The sequence below is a fragment of the Falco peregrinus genome, chromosome 12, assembly GCF_023634155.1.
Source record: "Falco peregrinus isolate bFalPer1 chromosome 12, bFalPer1.pri, whole genome shotgun sequence".
Classification (NCBI taxonomy): Eukaryota; Metazoa; Chordata; class Aves; order Falconiformes; family Falconidae; genus Falco; species Falco peregrinus.
In genome coordinates this window covers 28,170,187-28,187,096 of record NC_073732.1, presented here as the reverse complement: position 1 = coordinate 28,187,096, position 16,910 = coordinate 28,170,187, and the positions used below count along the sequence as shown (strand labels likewise).

The following is a 16,910-nucleotide window of genomic DNA, read 5'->3' as shown; positions in this document are numbered from 1 at the left end:
ACATTATTTTTTCTCTTTTTTCTTTTCTTTTTTTTTCTGCCTGTGAGTGCCATTTAAAAGCTTTTATGTTCTGTTTTATGAGTTGTTCATTATTAACATATGGTAATATATCAACATACAGTCTTTTTATTATTATTTTACCTTACTGTTTTTGCAACAAGCTTTTTGGAACTTGTTTTCCATTCAGATTTTGAGAATAAAAATGTTACATGAGGTGCTACTCTTTATGCCTAAGCCAGTTTTCTTGATTAGTTTGAAAACTGCTTATAAAAGCCCTTGTATATGTACATTATTGAGCCTTGGTTAATTAATGGCAAGTAGAAAGAAGTATAAGAACTTAAAATCTTTTAGTATTTCCATAATTTAGGCTAACAAATTGATTTCAGTGTGGACTAGTTGGGAAAGATTGTAGACAATGAAAATATTTGCACCACAAAGAACTTAAAATTTGCATGTGAGCAGCATATAAAACATCTGAAATAGCTGACTTGACAATAGAATTAGGCTTCATCTAACTTGAACATTGTCATTATTACTGTAGATAACAATGGTAAGTTCCTTGGACAACTGGACATTTCGGGCTGTAGTTGGAGAAGGTGTAAAAAAGAATTGCAACTACTTCTGGAAATGTTCAAATGCAGTCATCAAGGATAACTGAACTCAGGAGAAAATATGAAAATGTATGAGACCCACTATACTCCACCCATGATTTACTTATTTACCTTGTGGTAAAAACCTACCTGGGAAACTTCCTTGGGACTGCTGCTCTTCCATGTTGAAGAACTGATGAAAGACAGTGACAAAGCCTGTCTTTTATATAATGAAGATGCACTTTTTGATTACTTTAACAGCAGTAGTCATCTAAGGAGTGAGAAAGTAAAATGTAATACACATGTCCAAACATCTTCTGAACTAAAAGTTTCAAATTGAGCTTTAGTAGAGGCTAACCCCCTTGAAATTAATTTGAGAAGGTATCAAAATGAGTCTGCAATTGTTTTTGTGTGTCGGGAATGGGTTTTGTATCTTAAGATAAATGGCTTGGATTCAAATATTTCTGTAAACTGTTGTTATTTCATTTGGAATATATACATGTATTTCAATTTGATTTTGTGATCTTAGAGGAAATGCATGTTATTGCTTACAATAAAATTTCTATTATTTGTCAATAATATGTGTTTGGGTGAGCACAAGTTATCTGTGCAAAGAAGTGTGGCACAAAGCACTTCTTCTGCTGATAATGTAGAGGGCCAAAAGTGTTGCTAATATATGTGGCTTATGCTGATCCATACCCAAACTAGGCTTACAGAATGCTGAAGTCCTGAGGTCGTAAATCAGGTGGAATGCTTTTTAGTGAAGACGATAAATTTGACAACAGTCTATATGATTTATTTTTCCTCCTTAGAAATACCCAAACTAAATCAAAGATTAGCAAAATCCCAGAGAGAGAATGAATGCCTCCAAGAAAAGGTAAAACATCTGACGCTGGTGGCTGACACGGTTGAGCTGAAAACTCAACAACTTCAAACTTCACTTCAGCAAGGGAATGAGCTACAAAGCAGATGCCGTGAACTACAAAAGGAAACATTAGGTAAGAGAATTTTGACATTTCAAGCAAACTTCCAAGTAAAATGAAATGCAAAAAAAAAAAAGTGTTTTTAGAAGCACTGAAGTTGTGGCTTTTGGTGTGAAAGCATTCAACAGCCCAACTCCGGCACTACTTTAATATTTTAATGTGGATGTTGTGCAGTCAGAAAGACAGTATGTTATTCTGAGGAGCCTGTTACCCTGCTGGGAACGTGAGTCAGATGAGCTGGGGGGGGGGGGGGGGGGGGGGGGAAGGAAGGAAGGGAGGAAAACAATGAGGGTGGTGGTAATACAGTTCTGCTGTTACTTGTCAATGTTATGTAAAACATCAGGAAGAAGGCTTTGAGATCAAAAGAAACGCTCTCATCTTGAGTAGAAGGGCAGGAAGGATTTTTGGCTATCAGCAACAGAACTGAAAAGTAGGTCAGGCTAAGCCAGTCTCTTTTCTCATAGATTCATTAAACTTGAGACTGTCTAATGATTTACTCCTGGTAGTGTCTCATCTCAAGAATCTGGAGAGTCCTTTTGAAAACTGTAAGAGCAGTGATAGCACTTGAAATTAGAATATATTGTGAGCTCTGTTGAAACAACAACTCATTACAAAAAGATTATTTATATTAGCATCTCCTGAATCTCTTTTCTCTTTAAAGCAGTATTACATCTGTAGTGTTGGCTCAGAGACATTTTAAGACCTTGAAAACACATAGAGGTTGTGTTGCTCTGGGCACAGTTTTGAGTCATCAAATTGGCACAGCAATTACCATGCTGCCTTATGCACAGTATGTAATGTCAAATTTAAACCAGTGGGTCTCAGTGCTAGTTGTGATGAAGGAATTTCACTGATCCTTCAATGCCACTGATAACATCAAACGTGAGACTGCAAAGTAGAAGACAGCAGATGACACCATCCAATGAGTTAGTAACCTATGTTGCTAAGACCAGTCTTAATTTTTGTCATTGTATAACGATGCTGTTAGGAAAGCTTCAGCAGCAATGGGTAGAAATGAGCAGGTAAGTCTACATCATTTTCCAGACAGTGTCAATATAAGAAATAGACTTAACATATCTTCCTCTTTGTGGTATTTATTCAAAAACCTAACTTTAAATGAATGCCAAATCAGTTAGATTTTGCTCTGACGAGATTCTTCTGTGTACTGTTCACAGCATCCACTTTTTTCTTTTTCTTTCTTTTTTTTTTTGTTGTTGTTGTTTGGTTTTCCTTGTTGGGAAGCACTAAGTGTTCTGGTATCTCAAAAACTTGCCTGTGATATTTTTCGGTAGGCTCATTGTCTGATTGTAGCTACCTCTTCTTACTTAGTCCCCTGTTCAGAGTAAACTCTGGCAGGCAAGATTTAGGGAGAGGGTTGCCTTACAAGCGTTTAGCTGCCAGTCTTTAGCCACAGTAACTCATCTTGAAGACCTGAGGAAACAGAAAGAAATGCGTCAATTCTGTTAAGATTTCCTTTTTCAAAACAGTCTTGAACACATTGTTGGATAGTGTGAAAACTTGTGCCTTTTGGCTTGTATGTAAAATCACTAGAAGAGATCTTTTAGGAGACATGAAATAAAATGCTGGTAGTACATCTATGGTATCTGCTGTGTTGATTTTTTTTTTTTTGCAAGAAAAGCAAATCTCAACATTATGTGTACATTACATATATATAATATGTATTGGAGACAAGTGCCTGGGTAAAAAAAACTAAAAAAAAAAAAAAAAAAGCCAGAATCCCAAATAAGCTTAAAATAATGATGCTAGAAAAGACTTACGCTGAAGTAACCTTAGACGTTGAGCTGAGAAGCTCTTAATGTACGAGAAATCACTCAAGCGGTTAGTATCACTCAGGAGGTAGCCAAGGCGACTGGCCGAAAACCAGCATTAGCGCTGCAGATCCTAGGATAAAACCTACGGCAATGATTTATTGCCGTTGATTAAGCTTTTCTTTCTCTGCTCATAGAGTAGAAAGAAAGCTTGTTTGGTCTTTAGCGTGGTCTTGTGCCATGCACCGAAACTGTCTGTAAGTTCATTTGTACAGCAATTTGGGTATTCTACTCCAAGTGCTGATAATTGCAATGATTTACATGTCACTTTGATTGTCACAGATACTCTGTTCAAAATCTATGCACCAGTGTTTTGTTACATGCTCCTTGTGTGCTTACTGTTTTGGTCACACTGTTGTATTTTTTTAAGCAGTACCTAAAATCTCTTTTGCCCTAATACTTGGCTTTCTTTGGTGTTCAATATAACCAGAAAACTTATTTCCATTTTCTTTTTAGGAATATTTTATCTTCTATCTTTGTATAATTAGACAAAAGTAGTGATAAGTCATAAGCAGTTAGATCATTTATTATTTTCCTTTCTCTGGAAACCTGAGATACTGCAATTTTCAAAATGGGTCTACCACCTGCCTGCCTTGAGGAAAATATAATTAAATTTGACGTGCTTTTTTTTTTTGGTGGAAAAATTAGTCAAAATAAAATCTCAATGCAAAAATAGCTCCTTCTCAAGTATACTTTGACATTTTATTTGTGTTGAAAAGTGTTTAAATTTTTTTTGTATGAGATTAAAACATCATGGATGATACCAGTTAAGTTGTCAGTGGTGGTGTGCAGGCTGTTGTAGTTCCTTAGGAACAGTCCTTTGTACAGTTTCCAGAACTGTAGATTTTATAAGATGCCACGTTCAATATAACTCAGATGATTTTGTGCATTACTGAGTTAATTTTTTCCGGTGAGGTGGTGGTGTGTGGGCAAGTGAAGCAGTCTGTGAATTCAGTAGTTCACAGGCATTGGTGGGAGCTGGAATGTTGGCACTTGCTGTTGTAGAAAGTCTGAAGTCCATTTAATTCAGTATCCTGTCTGGTGTGGCTCAAAGGAAGGAGCAGAGCAATTATAGGATAATCTATCTTCCTTAACATGTCTCATCTTGATCTAAGGCGGCCTTGAGCCTAATAAGACAACCTTTTAATCTTTGAAGTACGTGGTTTAGTATCATAAGATATTTGTATTGTTACATTTATGCTGATACGAAAACTACCCTTGGTTAGGGTTCCTGTTTCAGTTTTGTAAAGCTGTTTGCTTCAGAGGTTCCTGTAATCAGTGAGTTCGTGGTTTGTTCACATGCACTGTAAAAATAACTTCTTTTCACTTTTGCCCACCTTCAACTCCATGGAGAATTGCCTTGTTCTTATGTTAGAAAACCAGAGAAAGATGCTTGCAGTCTGTAGTTTGGTTTTGGGTTTTTTTGGAAGATACTCAGTCTGTTATAATTTTTTTGTGATGCTTGCATGGCTTTCTGGTTCATCTTCTCAAAATCTGAATTTACTTCCCTAGGTTGGCATGTTGCATCAGACCATCACATCAAACAGGTATATTTAGGTTCTAATTTCTTGCCTTTAATTGATATGCATAATTTAGGACAATAACTATAGTGTATCTATGAGTACCACATCATGAGCTAGCTCACGTAAACCATCTCTACCTTTTGTGCCGGCAAAATCTGAGTTTACAAAGAAATGCCTGGTCTAGAGACCCTATTCTGGTCTGTGGATTGTCAAGGATTTTTTAAAGTATTGCTGTATAAGAAATCAAGATTGCTCAACACTTCCTGTAAGATGACTGCTGGTTTCAGTGACTTAGAATACTGCCAAACTTAACTAATCAATTATTTTTCAATATTAATTCCAGTAAAAGTGATAATAGCTTTCACAAGGGTGGGATGGCTGGAAAAGTCATTGAATTTTGTATAAATCTTACACTGCAAAAATTTTGTTGAAAACCCCATGAACCCTCTGCTCTCTGAAAAAGAGCTCTGAGACAGGTTTGACAGTGTTCTTGACATAAAGGACCAAGTTAAACTGACTAATAAGCCTTTGAAAACATTGACTAGATATTTGTTGGTGTGGTGACTAAGCTCTCTGTGATTTTGATTGATGAATCTCCAGAATACAAAGGCCTGGCAGCACTTTCCCAAGCCTCGCTTGTTCTGGGGCGCTGGGCAGGAGGACAGAAGACAAGGGGGCTGCCACTTGCTGCGCAGCCCGTGCTGCACCTGCCGAGTGCCCTGGCCGCTGGGTCAGGGAACAGCCTGGATGGGGCAGAGGCCAGGGCAGGAGCACATAGGCTGGGACGTGTGACGAGGCTATCTGGGAACTTGGCTCGCTGGCTGCTCTGTAAATGAGCTGAGGAGCACACGCTGAGCAGTGAAATGCCAGTCCCAAATAGCTGGAGTGCTTTCATCCCATGTGGTGACAGACACAGGAGTCCTGGGCAGGGGGAGGAAATAACAGGATGCAATTATATCCTGAACGAGTATTTTGTAATGCATAGTTAATAAAACATGAAGAAGCAGCTGATATTTTTGTATGTTTGATTGCAGCACTTAAACACAGTCACTAGTGCAGTTTGAGTGTTGCACTGTGTGTATCTTGCCCTGCATCCTAGCCTGCACGCTGTTGTTCTTCAGTGAGAAGCATGATGGTGCCTGGCATTTCACTGGAGCAGCTCAAAGGTGTCAACAGCAGTGGGACTGCAAAGTGTCCTCTCCTCCTGCTATCCTGGCACCTTAGTCTCACACAAACCACAGCTCACTTCCAAACCTGTGCTGTCGCAAGGAGCTAACGTTATTTACCAATACCAAAAGAAAGGTTGATGAAAGTCTCCCCTTTACCTGCTTCTGATGAAAATTTTACTCTGTCCCCATAAATTCTGTGGATTTACATCTGTATCAGCACCACTGCTTGATTATGCTTCTACTTTTTTTTTTTTTTCTGTGCCACATTCGTGGTTTAAGAAGCTGTATGTTGTAGTTCTGTAGCAATAGGGTCAAATACCCCTCTGATGGCTGGATGTTTGAGACTGACCGGTGCCACGTACTGGAATTTGTGGACATGCCTCCTTTTGCCTTTATTTCTTCCGTCCTGCCTCAGGGTGCCTCCAGGAGTGAGCACTTGCTACTTTTCTTCTGAACAATATTAACAAGACTTGCTTATAATCTAGTAAGCTTGTTGATCTCTGTAGGGAATTGCAATATAGATGAATATAAACACTGTTAACTTTCCAAAATTACTGCTGTCATCCAGAATCCTTCTCTGAGGTAATTTGGGGAGGACGCTTGTGATTCAGCTCTCACCAGTTATGCTGGTTTTGTAATTCAGTATTAATTTGAGCAACTATAGAGTTCTGGTTTTGATGAGAGAAAAAGCTTGGGATTTATTGAACTAAATTATTATTTTTCACTTTGATGTGACACAGCTGACAGTGAAGGCATGAAAGAAGCCTAACTGTTAGAATATTCTGAAAAAGTTTTATCCATGCGTATATCTTTATTAATTGTTTTCCACTGCTAGCATTGATAGGAGACCTAGCCAAGAACTAACATCTATGGTTTTGTTTTGTTTTGTGGTTTGGTTTTTTTCCTGTCCACTTCAAAGGAAGCTGCTTGTTTATGTTTATAAAGAGATTTGAAAATGCACAGTGCTCCACAGAGCTGCTCCGTCCCTCAAGAAGTCTGTGAAGTGCACTGCCACATTCCTTCTCTGCTCACTCACCCGTTTAAAATACATTTCCAGAGAAGAGGGATTTGAAAAAGAAAACAAAAGAAAAGGCCGTATGTAACTGGTTCACTGAAAGTTATCTCGGTGGTTAGTGTGACTGGATCTCAGGCATCCCAGTGGTGTAATACTTGAGCAGAAGGGTCACTGTGATGGCTGCTTATCACGCTGTGCTGTGTGACTCACAATTTCCTTATTTTGCACATCAGGCTTCTTTTTTAAACTGTGTATAATAAAACTTGAAGTAAGAGACATTTTATGGAGAAAACACAAGTAAAACTTCATATATGGAATTCATACAGAATATTAGGATTCTGCAAAATCTTAATGAGCAGCTAAAGTATCAGCTAAGCAGGCTGATGTTTTATGTGAGGCATTTTTTCTAATTCATAAAAATAAATTTTAAAAGTAGCGGTTATTTCATAATAAATCAGTTATTAAGTAGCAGTGTGGATGTCCAGAAGGAGATTTCAAGGCAGAAAGGACGCTAGCTCAGGCATTTTTAGTCTACCCTTCCTGAGTAGATCAGTAAAACACAAATCCGTATGCATTTGAAGAGGTATGTCTCTATGGAACTCACTGCTGGATTGGGGTAATAAAGCTGGCTAATGCACCAATGATAAAAATGCTTTCTTTGAAATATAAAACATGATTTTCTTCACGAAACAGGCATCTAATATTACATGAGTTTGCCACTGTATTAAAATAAAATAGTGCAAACTAACAATTGCCTCACTTGATCTTAGTGAAAATCAATTCCAGTCAGTGGATTTCTATCGTATAAAGTCAATGTGTAGGAAATCAGACAGATTTAGAGTGTCCATGGCTTGGGGGGTGGGCGGGTGTATTAGTGTTTTGGTTTTGTTTGCTGCTTTTTTACCCACAAAGTATTTTGCCGCTGATGTCCCTCTCCAGTGCTGAAATAGTTCAATGCTTCAGAAAAAGAAAAAAAACCCAGCTACCAGGATTTGTGATTTACATGTTCTGAAATAATTTTAGTTTCTGCAGCCGATATTTTGAAGATTCATGTTTTGTGTGTTTATCATAGAATTGTAAATTGTTGAGTATTTCATATGATAGCAGTCATTTGCCAAAGCTGAAACTAAGCATTCGTTTCTACTGTTTTTTCTTCGTTCCTGTGCTTTTCATGTCTTTCCAAAGATTGTCTTTGTGAGTTAGATTTTGCCAAAGAGGTGAATTTGAGTGCTGGTTTCGTACCACTTCTCAGACTCACAATGTGTCATCCAGTTAGCTAGAGATGACAGGTCTTGAAAAATGCTCAATGCAGGGTAAGGTCTGGTGAATAATTGTCTAATCAAGTAGACTCAAAAAAAGAAAAATCAATAATGCCTTGCGATAGGGTCTTTGTATTCTTAGGGTTGGGAGCAGCAGAAGAGCTGCAATAGCACATGCTTCTAGAAGAGAGGAGCTGATATTTGTGCTTTCAATTTATTTTTTTTTTTTATTACCAGCCAAACCCTTTCCTCCACTTAATCACAGATACAGAATAATTTGTCGTCACAAAGTTATTGTGGTTTTTCTTCAGCCCATTTACAGTTACAGGTTTAGCTCTGTATGGGATTAAATTGCCAGCTATGCACATGAAATCTGTCTTTAAATCTTTTGATGCTACTGCTTCATAGGCTACTTAAGTTACTAAATATAAACTTAGCAGTGGTCTGCTGACATAATGAGGCTAATGAGAGGTGATTGAAAAATGTAGGCAGCTGTAGGAGTAGCTGGGTAGTTTAAGTGGGGAATGTTAGCAACTCTTCATGGAAAGAAGGAGCAGTATTTTCATCTAAATGAAGTGTCTTTAATGACATTTTAAAGACTGCTTTGAAGAGCTTTGAAAATCCAAAGAGAGAATAGTTTCCTGTAGTTTTAGGTAGGCTGCAGTTCAAATATCCACTATTTATACTACAAGTACTGTTGAGAATTTTTTTTAATTAATTCCAGCTGTGGTACTAAGAATTTGAAGGGTGAGAGCTGGGGAATGCAGTGTTGGTGTTTGAACAGAATGTGACAAATGGGTTAGATGAAGCAATGGCTCATTAACGCTTTTCAGCAGTCTCTTAAAGTGAGAGAGGAAACAGATGGATATGATGGAAAGAATAGTGTCCTAGTTCTCTTCAGCTAGGTGTTGGGATAAGGCTGTGTTTGAATATAATTTAGTTACAAAGGACCCCATTTTGCTGCTTGAGAAAAATCAGGAATCCATGTTAAAGGAAATATATTTATTATATTTTGTTTCATGTGCTTGGCCTAAACAGTAAGGGGAAAAAAAAAATAAATCTGTCTCCAGAGAAAATTAAGGTCAGAAGCTCCATTTTCTCACCTTCAGTTTTCCCAGCCAATAGGTAAGTGAGAGTAGTTCAAATTGATTTTAATACGTAGGAGAAGCAGGTATGTAGGAACAGTTCTGACATATCCAAATTAGTTTGGGTTCAAAAGGGCAGGAACATATGCAGAAAATTCAGGCTTAAGGGCGGCCAAATCCTTTGATGCTGGAGTATGAACCCTGGCTGTGGCTGAGCAAATACCATGTAAGCAATCCCCCTAACTGCAGAAGTGCCTGCAGCATGTCACTTGTGCCCTCAGGGAGCCGGGAGAAGAAGAGGGGAGCGGGGTTTGCTGAGATAGCATTGGTTCTCTAATTAAGCACTTCTTAAGGTCTTGGAAAAGATTGCTGTCATATTTGCATGGTGCATGCAGTTGCTGGCTTCTTCTTTTGAGGGTATTGAGGGCGTTCTAGATTTGTACCACTCAAAACTGTTTAGAATCTGGTCCCTCCTCATACTTTTTCAATGCTTGTTTGATATACAAACATGAAAGAACTAACATACTAGTTCAGACCAGAAGTCCAGAAAGCCCAGTCCTGGCAGTGGTCAGCAACATATGCTGGGGGAGATAAGAAACAAGCACTCCTTTTTCTGGCACATCCTCCCAGTTCCTGGCAGCTTTCAGTGATTTAGAGACTTCCTGGTGGCACCGCTCAGGTCTCCAGAAAGGATATACATCTATACAGCTGGAGTCCATCCCTGGGCTCCTTCCAGACAGACTTGTGCTTGTGCCTCACAAATAAAAGTGCTTTCTTGGGTATACAAAAAAAATTTTATCGTAGAGAACATGGTACATGAAATATTATAAATAAAAATAAATAGTTGCATTCTGTGTGTGCAAGGACTTTGAGTGTTTAGTTTACTTCTACAGTCTCCTTAGAAACACACAGTGAGGCAAATTATTCCTACTGTGACACAGTAATTTTTCACATATTTATTCCATATTTCCCACAGCTTCTCTACTATGATTTTAAAATAAATGTACTTAAAAATATCCGTGTTAAGTGTACATCCGAATTTGGTCTGGCATTAATGTTCTAAGAAAAATTAAATACTTTTACCCCTTTTGACACAGGTTATCAGCCAATATTCAGGGCCTCATAGGTTGCTGTTATGAGGAGTGGTTATTTAGTAGGTTTTGAAGAATGCCTACAACCTCCTGTTTCTTAGAATACTGGAGAAATTTAGCAACAGGAGCCAGGTTCCACTCTGCCTTGGCCAGGGATCTGTATGCTGTCTCCATTTCAGTCTCCTGACCATCTTCTGGGTTTGAGCTGCCAGTGTTTTCCCGACCCCCTGGATTCTCTGTTTCTTTCTGCCCACCCCTGTAATGTTACTGGGCTGCATTTGCCCTGCTCCCCCTCTCCCTCAGTTCTTCTATGGCAATATTGTGGCTCTTGTGTTTTGAGTTTCCGTTCCAGCCAGTCCCTTCTGTGCCCAAAAGAGCCTGACTGCTGCTCGCCCTTTCCTGAAAGGATGCTTCTCCCCGCCCCCACCCTCAGGGAGGTTTCCTTCAGTCTGCCACTGTGACAAATATTATCTTGATCTGAGATAACACAAGGAGTGTCCCACAGGCTTCATATATGTATAGACCAAGTCTTTAAAAAACATTGTTCCCAAAATGAGAACATTTTCCTGGCTGGGCAAGAGGCAACCCAACAGCAGTCTGGGAGTGCCTGGAGAGGAGAGAGGAAGGTGGTAGATCCACAGTCTAATGGGGAAGAGGCTGCCTGGGGGAGTCCCCAGCCTTGGGGGTCTGCAAAGCTCAGCTGAATAAAACCACAGGTAGCAGTACTGCTGGCAAAACCGGACCAGGTTCTGGGCAGGAGGGTGAACTGTGCAGGCTGCAGAGGTCCCTTGCAGCCATCTGCCTGGCACATCTGTACCTTGCTGAATCATCATGAGAATTTTATAAAGCTTGATAAAATAAAAAAATATTTTAATCCATGATTCTTCTGCAAGTAATTGTGTGGTGCTGGCACACATGCACTGAGACTAGACTATTTCTAGTGAGCAGGACTGGAAGGCAGTAGATGCGGCCTACGCAGCCTTTCTGCCTCTCGGTGAGAGCATGACCGGGACTGCCCCAGCGGCTCTTTCCTTATCAGCGACCAGTATGATGAGTCAGAGCTCGTCTTGTTTAAACTCAACTATCTACCAGTTGTTCCCCAAACCAGGTTTAAATGAAGGGAAAATAGGCACAGTCATTTAAGACAGAGACTTAGTGATACAGAACAGATTCATACCGTGACTGGCATTGATCTAAACAGAACTGTGCTGTTGAGTTTCTGTCTACCAGCAGCTGAGCTGGTGCTGCTAAGGCAAAAGGGTCTTGAGTAATGACTAGGGTCTGCGTGTCTTCAACAGCACTATCTATGTGAGCTATGCGTATTAACCTCTCCAGAAAGTCTAATTACTGGTAAATAGTCTTCCTTTTCCTACATGTGTATAAAACACTGAGCTTTTATTTGGATGAAATCAAACTTTTCAGAAGGTATCTTGGGATTGTTTTGTAGGTTTTGCAGGAAAAGTAGAAAATTACGGTTCATTTGCATGTGCTTCTGAACTGGTATCAGTGTGATTCTGTTATGAATTAGCTGCAAAGTTGATGGCTTTCAGAGTGGCTGCTTACCCAATGTGAATACAGTTCACAGTGCTTTTTTTTTTTCTTTCTTTCTACTGGAAACTTTACCAGTTGTTGCTATTTACAAAGCAGGAACTGGAGCCTTCATTCAGCATGGTGCTGTTGGCCGGGCAGCTGAAGAGGATGCAAGCTGGGTGGCTAAATTCCTGAAACCCATTTCTGGGCAGACTCTGTGCTCGGTGTTTTGCAGACACTACAGGCTGTATCTATGGGAATTCACTCAAATAATAGGAAACAGTCAACAATTGTGGTTCTTTTTCTTTGGTTCTTCACATCTTTTCTTTGTGCATGTTCTGTGCTGTGCCCCCTCAGTCTCTGTCCTTATCACAACAGAGTCTCACTTTATGGAGAATATGATACTGCTAAAACACAGAGGTGCAAAGGACGCAGTCTCTGCCCTTACCTGCCTTTTGTCCCTGAAGGCAGGGCTGGTCGCACGTGCTGCCTGAAAGGTTACTGTTGGCCGTTTATGGTAAGATTCATTATGAATCACAAAGATAAGTGAAATTAAACATGAATGATACTGAGATGGATTTGGACTGAAGATTCTTTAGAATCTGGTGGTACTTAAAGACTTAAAATGAATATTGGTATTACAAAGCGTAAATGCTTTTTGTTGGTTTTGCATATTTTGCGATAAGCTTTACTTTTATTACGGGAGAACATTTTTACATAAGCATGTGACTATTTTGCTGTATTCAGCAAGTTTTCAGCATAAGTTTCTGTTTGTGTTATCATTCTCCTTATTAATTTCCTCATTTTTACTATGTTTTTTGAACTTCACTGAAATCTATATGATTTAGTCTCTGTGGGCGTGAGTGTGATCCCTCAGACTTTCTGCTAAGCAGCTCCCGTTGACTTTGGTGGGAACTCTCTCTAGAGAAGGCTTGCAGAAACCAGCCATGTAATTGAATCCATTTACTCCCTCATGAAAAACTCCTGTCCAATGCTCAGTCATTATGAAAATTTCTCAAAACAAATTGAGTAAAAGAAGAAACAGACCTGAAAGAGACCACCCAAAGTACTAGAACCAAAATAAGCATTATCCCTTTCTTTTTCCTTCATTCCAGAACTTGTGTCCATTCTCCTACCTCTAGAAAGAGGAAAAAAGACTACAGTTGTTAATAGTTGCTAAAGATCTCCTATAATAGCATTAAAAAAAAAAAAAGTAAAAAAAGATAAGTTTGTGAAAAACTTCTCTGCAGCAGCCATCCCATGCAAAGAAAGGCAAAGGGCTCTGCTTTTTGTGGTATTGATCTACAGTAATTTGGTCTTAATCTGTTTTAGCAAAGCAGTCTCATTGCAGTAGAACTAGCTGTTGTCAATGTTAGATTGTTCCCACGTGTTCCTTCTAACATCTGCTTGGTGTGCGAAGCCAAAGTTTCTCCTTTTTCTGTAGGCATTCAGAGCAGTTTACTTCGTAAGGCAATGTCAGGATGAATGACAGGAAATTAAAGTTGAATTGTTCAGCTTTGGAAAAGTGTATAGAACAATACATTCCTGAAGAATGCCCAGTTGAAGAAACTAAAGTAAGCAAAAGTAACTGCAGGTGGTCTAATTTGTCCTCTGTGTACTTGGCCACAACTTCCCGTTTGAGAGAAGGTGAAGATGCCAACTCCGAGCAGCAAACGTCGCAGCTTGGTCCGGTGTCATTGTGCAGTTTTTTGTTGCAGATAACGGGACTTAGATAACATAGTGACTGCATGGCTTTGATTACAATGGGGGTTTGTCAGAGAAACCTTTAAAACAGCTGAGAGGAAGTTTTGGCAAGAACACTGTCACGTTTTTTAAATAGTCGTAACTTGTCAGTGATTTATCTCTATGGGTTCTGTTCAACAGCAAGCATGGATACTCAGTGGCTCTTTCCCAGGGAACTGAGGGAAAATGTGGCTGGCTTTCCAGGCACAAAATTGAAACAGTGAGAGGGTACTGAAGCATTATAAACCGCTGATTTCCAGTGGTTTTAATGAGCAGTTAAGCTACCCTCACCATTTATTGCAGCCATGCACTACCATCAGACTTTGGGCTCTGTTGACAGTAGCTCCGTGGAAGAGCTTCAGACCACCTTCTGTCAATTTGAGGAGCACAGTCAAGCCAAAGCACCTGAGGTCTTGGTATCACAGGAATGGCAGAGACAAATAGGGGTAAATGCAGGCTAACGGTTGTGTAGTTAGTGTTATCCCAGGTGTAGTCAGGATCCAGTACATCAGAACAGGAGTGCAGCCGTGAAAAGCTGGGAATATTCCCTAATTTGAGTACAGGAAGAGAAGGTACCAGTCTCCGCCTCTTTTTCCTCTAGGAGTCAAGGTCAGCAGTCTTCAGTCCTTTTTTACTGCTGAATGCTAGTTGTTGGTCATACCCAGCTTAGAAGTGGCACTATGAGGAATACTGAAAAACTGTAGAATCTGAAACAATTTGATTTATTCTTTCTTTTTTTCTTTTAGTTTTCTTTCTAATGCCTGTAAAGATGCTGATTGCTTAACTCATTGTACAAGAAAACATACAGTCGTAATGGGATGAGGCGGGATGGCGAGAGCAGATGCAAAAAGCTAAACCAAGGTTTAGCTGAATAGTGTGCGGCAAAGTTAAATAGGATTACTGCTGCTGAGCAGAGGGGTCGGGGAGGTGATGCCTGGGGCAATGCCTCTTTAGAGCTGACTGTTCTTTCTTTACCTCAAGCCTGTCCTAGCTCAGCTGTTGCTGTGCTGTGTTTGTGGTGGGAATGTATTCTTTGCCTGCTGCTGGGACCGGTGTTCTTGACAGTGTCGGTACGGTCTTCCTGAGAGGTCTTGGCTCTCCCCCAGCCGACTGCATGGCCGTACAAGTGGAACCACACAGATCCTTGCTGTTCTCCTGACCCTGTACAGAACCTACTCTTGGCCTCTGGGGAAATGGGGCAGGGGCTGGTCTGTGGAGGTAATAAATGCCACTTGGGATGGAGCACAAAGGGAGTTTAACTTAACTTTTGCCAGACTGTAGGTTGATTTATGTGTGAGGCTTAATTTCACTGTTGCCAGACCTTTTCACTTTCCCTTTCTTTTCAATACTGTCATGGGAAAAACATCCTTCACCACAAAGCTAGAAGTGTCTTCTTCCTGTATGATGGCGAGAGTCAGTCCCTATGGATTTCTGAGGCTTTTTGTCAAAATGCCAACATATGATGCTCTCAGATAGAACTGTATCAAATTGCTTCTTTTGATTCTTTAAGTTTCTGAAAGTCTGGTGTAAATGGTAAGTATCCTTTACTAACTGAATATAGATAGTTAATTGTTAGTGGTAGGAAACAGTAAATATGAGTGAATTATTATCTATACTTATGATGTCCTTCCTCTTTTAATATATGCAATTTCCAAATTGCCCAGAATGTTGTCAGTTATGTGCAGATAGCATCATCCCTGAATGGAAAATACAGTACAGAACGCAAATGATGAAGCAGAGCCTTTCCAGGCTGGAGAGGGTTTGCTGTGCTTCCCTTCACAGCCCTGGTTCTGCTGGAAGGGGCTGCTTTTCTCATTGGAATGCATTTTGGGCTGGGTTTTTCTCTCGGAGTTTTCACCTGCATTTCCAGATGAGACAAATTACTTGCATAATCTCAAGGATACTGTTTTGGGTTTTGTTTTTTTTTAAGGACAGCATATCATTATGGACTCCTGGATTTCCAAATCCAGGACAGGAAAAATGCCACGTGAATTGCCATTTGCTATATTTCACTATAATTTGACAATGTTAACATCTTAGGAGTTAATACCCTGCAAAAGCACTGGAAAAATAACATAAATAATGAGTGGAAGTAAATAATTTTAGGCTTTCCCTCTAATTGTTGGTTCTCATGGAACACTGTTGATTTCGTTCTATATGTATAATTTTGTGTGTGTGTGTGTGTCTATATATATGTATACCCACACAATTTTTCAGTGTCATACTGATATAAACGATACATGGTCATTAAACATGCTTTTTATTTTTTCCCAGCAATACTGTTCTTTTCAACCTGTTCAAAAATTGCATTTTCTGTGATGTCTTATGTTCCATGGAGTAGGTTGAACTGTTTCAAGGAGCCAAAAAATAAACTTGGATGACATCCGTCTGAGGCAGTGCTATCAGCATCCCCTGCATGCTTAAAAACATGAACAGATTAACTCCAGAGGATCTGTAATGTCCAGGTCTGTTTGCTTCTGTTGATCAGGGTTTGTAATGAGCAGTGCTCTGTGTGCATCTGTTCTCATTTACTAAAAGGCTCTTTTTCTTGAATATCTACTTACACTCTTCTATTTGCTCATTTAATTATGTAGACTCTGGCTGATATGAATCAGAGTAGAAATGTTAAAAGATTAGGGCTGTGGCAATGTCTGTTTATGGCTGTGAAAATGAATGCAGGACTGCATTAGTATTTTTGTGTCTGAAATGTATAAACACAATGGCAATGGTGTATTATGCAAAAATATATTTTATTTGTTTGCCGTCAGTGGCAGGTGGTGTAGAAGGTGCTTCTATAATTAACTTCTTCTCTCTTTTGCAAGGGTTTAGTCAAGCCCAAAGAAACTTTTTCTTAAAAAAGCTCTTTATAAACGCTGATAGTTTGAGAATGTATCTGACAGATAGGATGTACTTTATATAATTCTCTCCCTGATTTTTGTTGTTGTTGTTGTAGTCTGAGATAATGAACAACTTTCCTTTTCCCCTTACTGAAAGTATGGGAATCTTTCATGTAGTAGGATTTAGTAAAATAAGGTGTGACGTGGGGGATCGCCGGCAGGAAATCCCGCTCTGGGATTATCCATCATCATAAGA

At 39.5% G+C, this 16,910-nt stretch overlaps 1 protein-coding gene across 4 annotated transcripts in view; it reads left to right on the top strand.

Annotated features, from left to right (window-relative positions):
• Positions 1-16,910, top strand: part of LEKR1 (leucine, glutamate and lysine rich 1) — a 59,666-nt gene that overhangs the window by 26,848 nt on the left and 15,908 nt on the right. For all 4 annotated transcript variants that reach the window (XM_027777914.2, XM_027777928.2, XM_027777924.2 and 1 more), the window contains exon 5: positions 1,403-1,588. In XM_027777914.2, the coding sequence (XP_027633715.2) occupies positions 1,403-1,588 (186 nt within the window). The remainder of the gene's footprint in view (positions 1-1,402; positions 1,589-16,910) is intronic.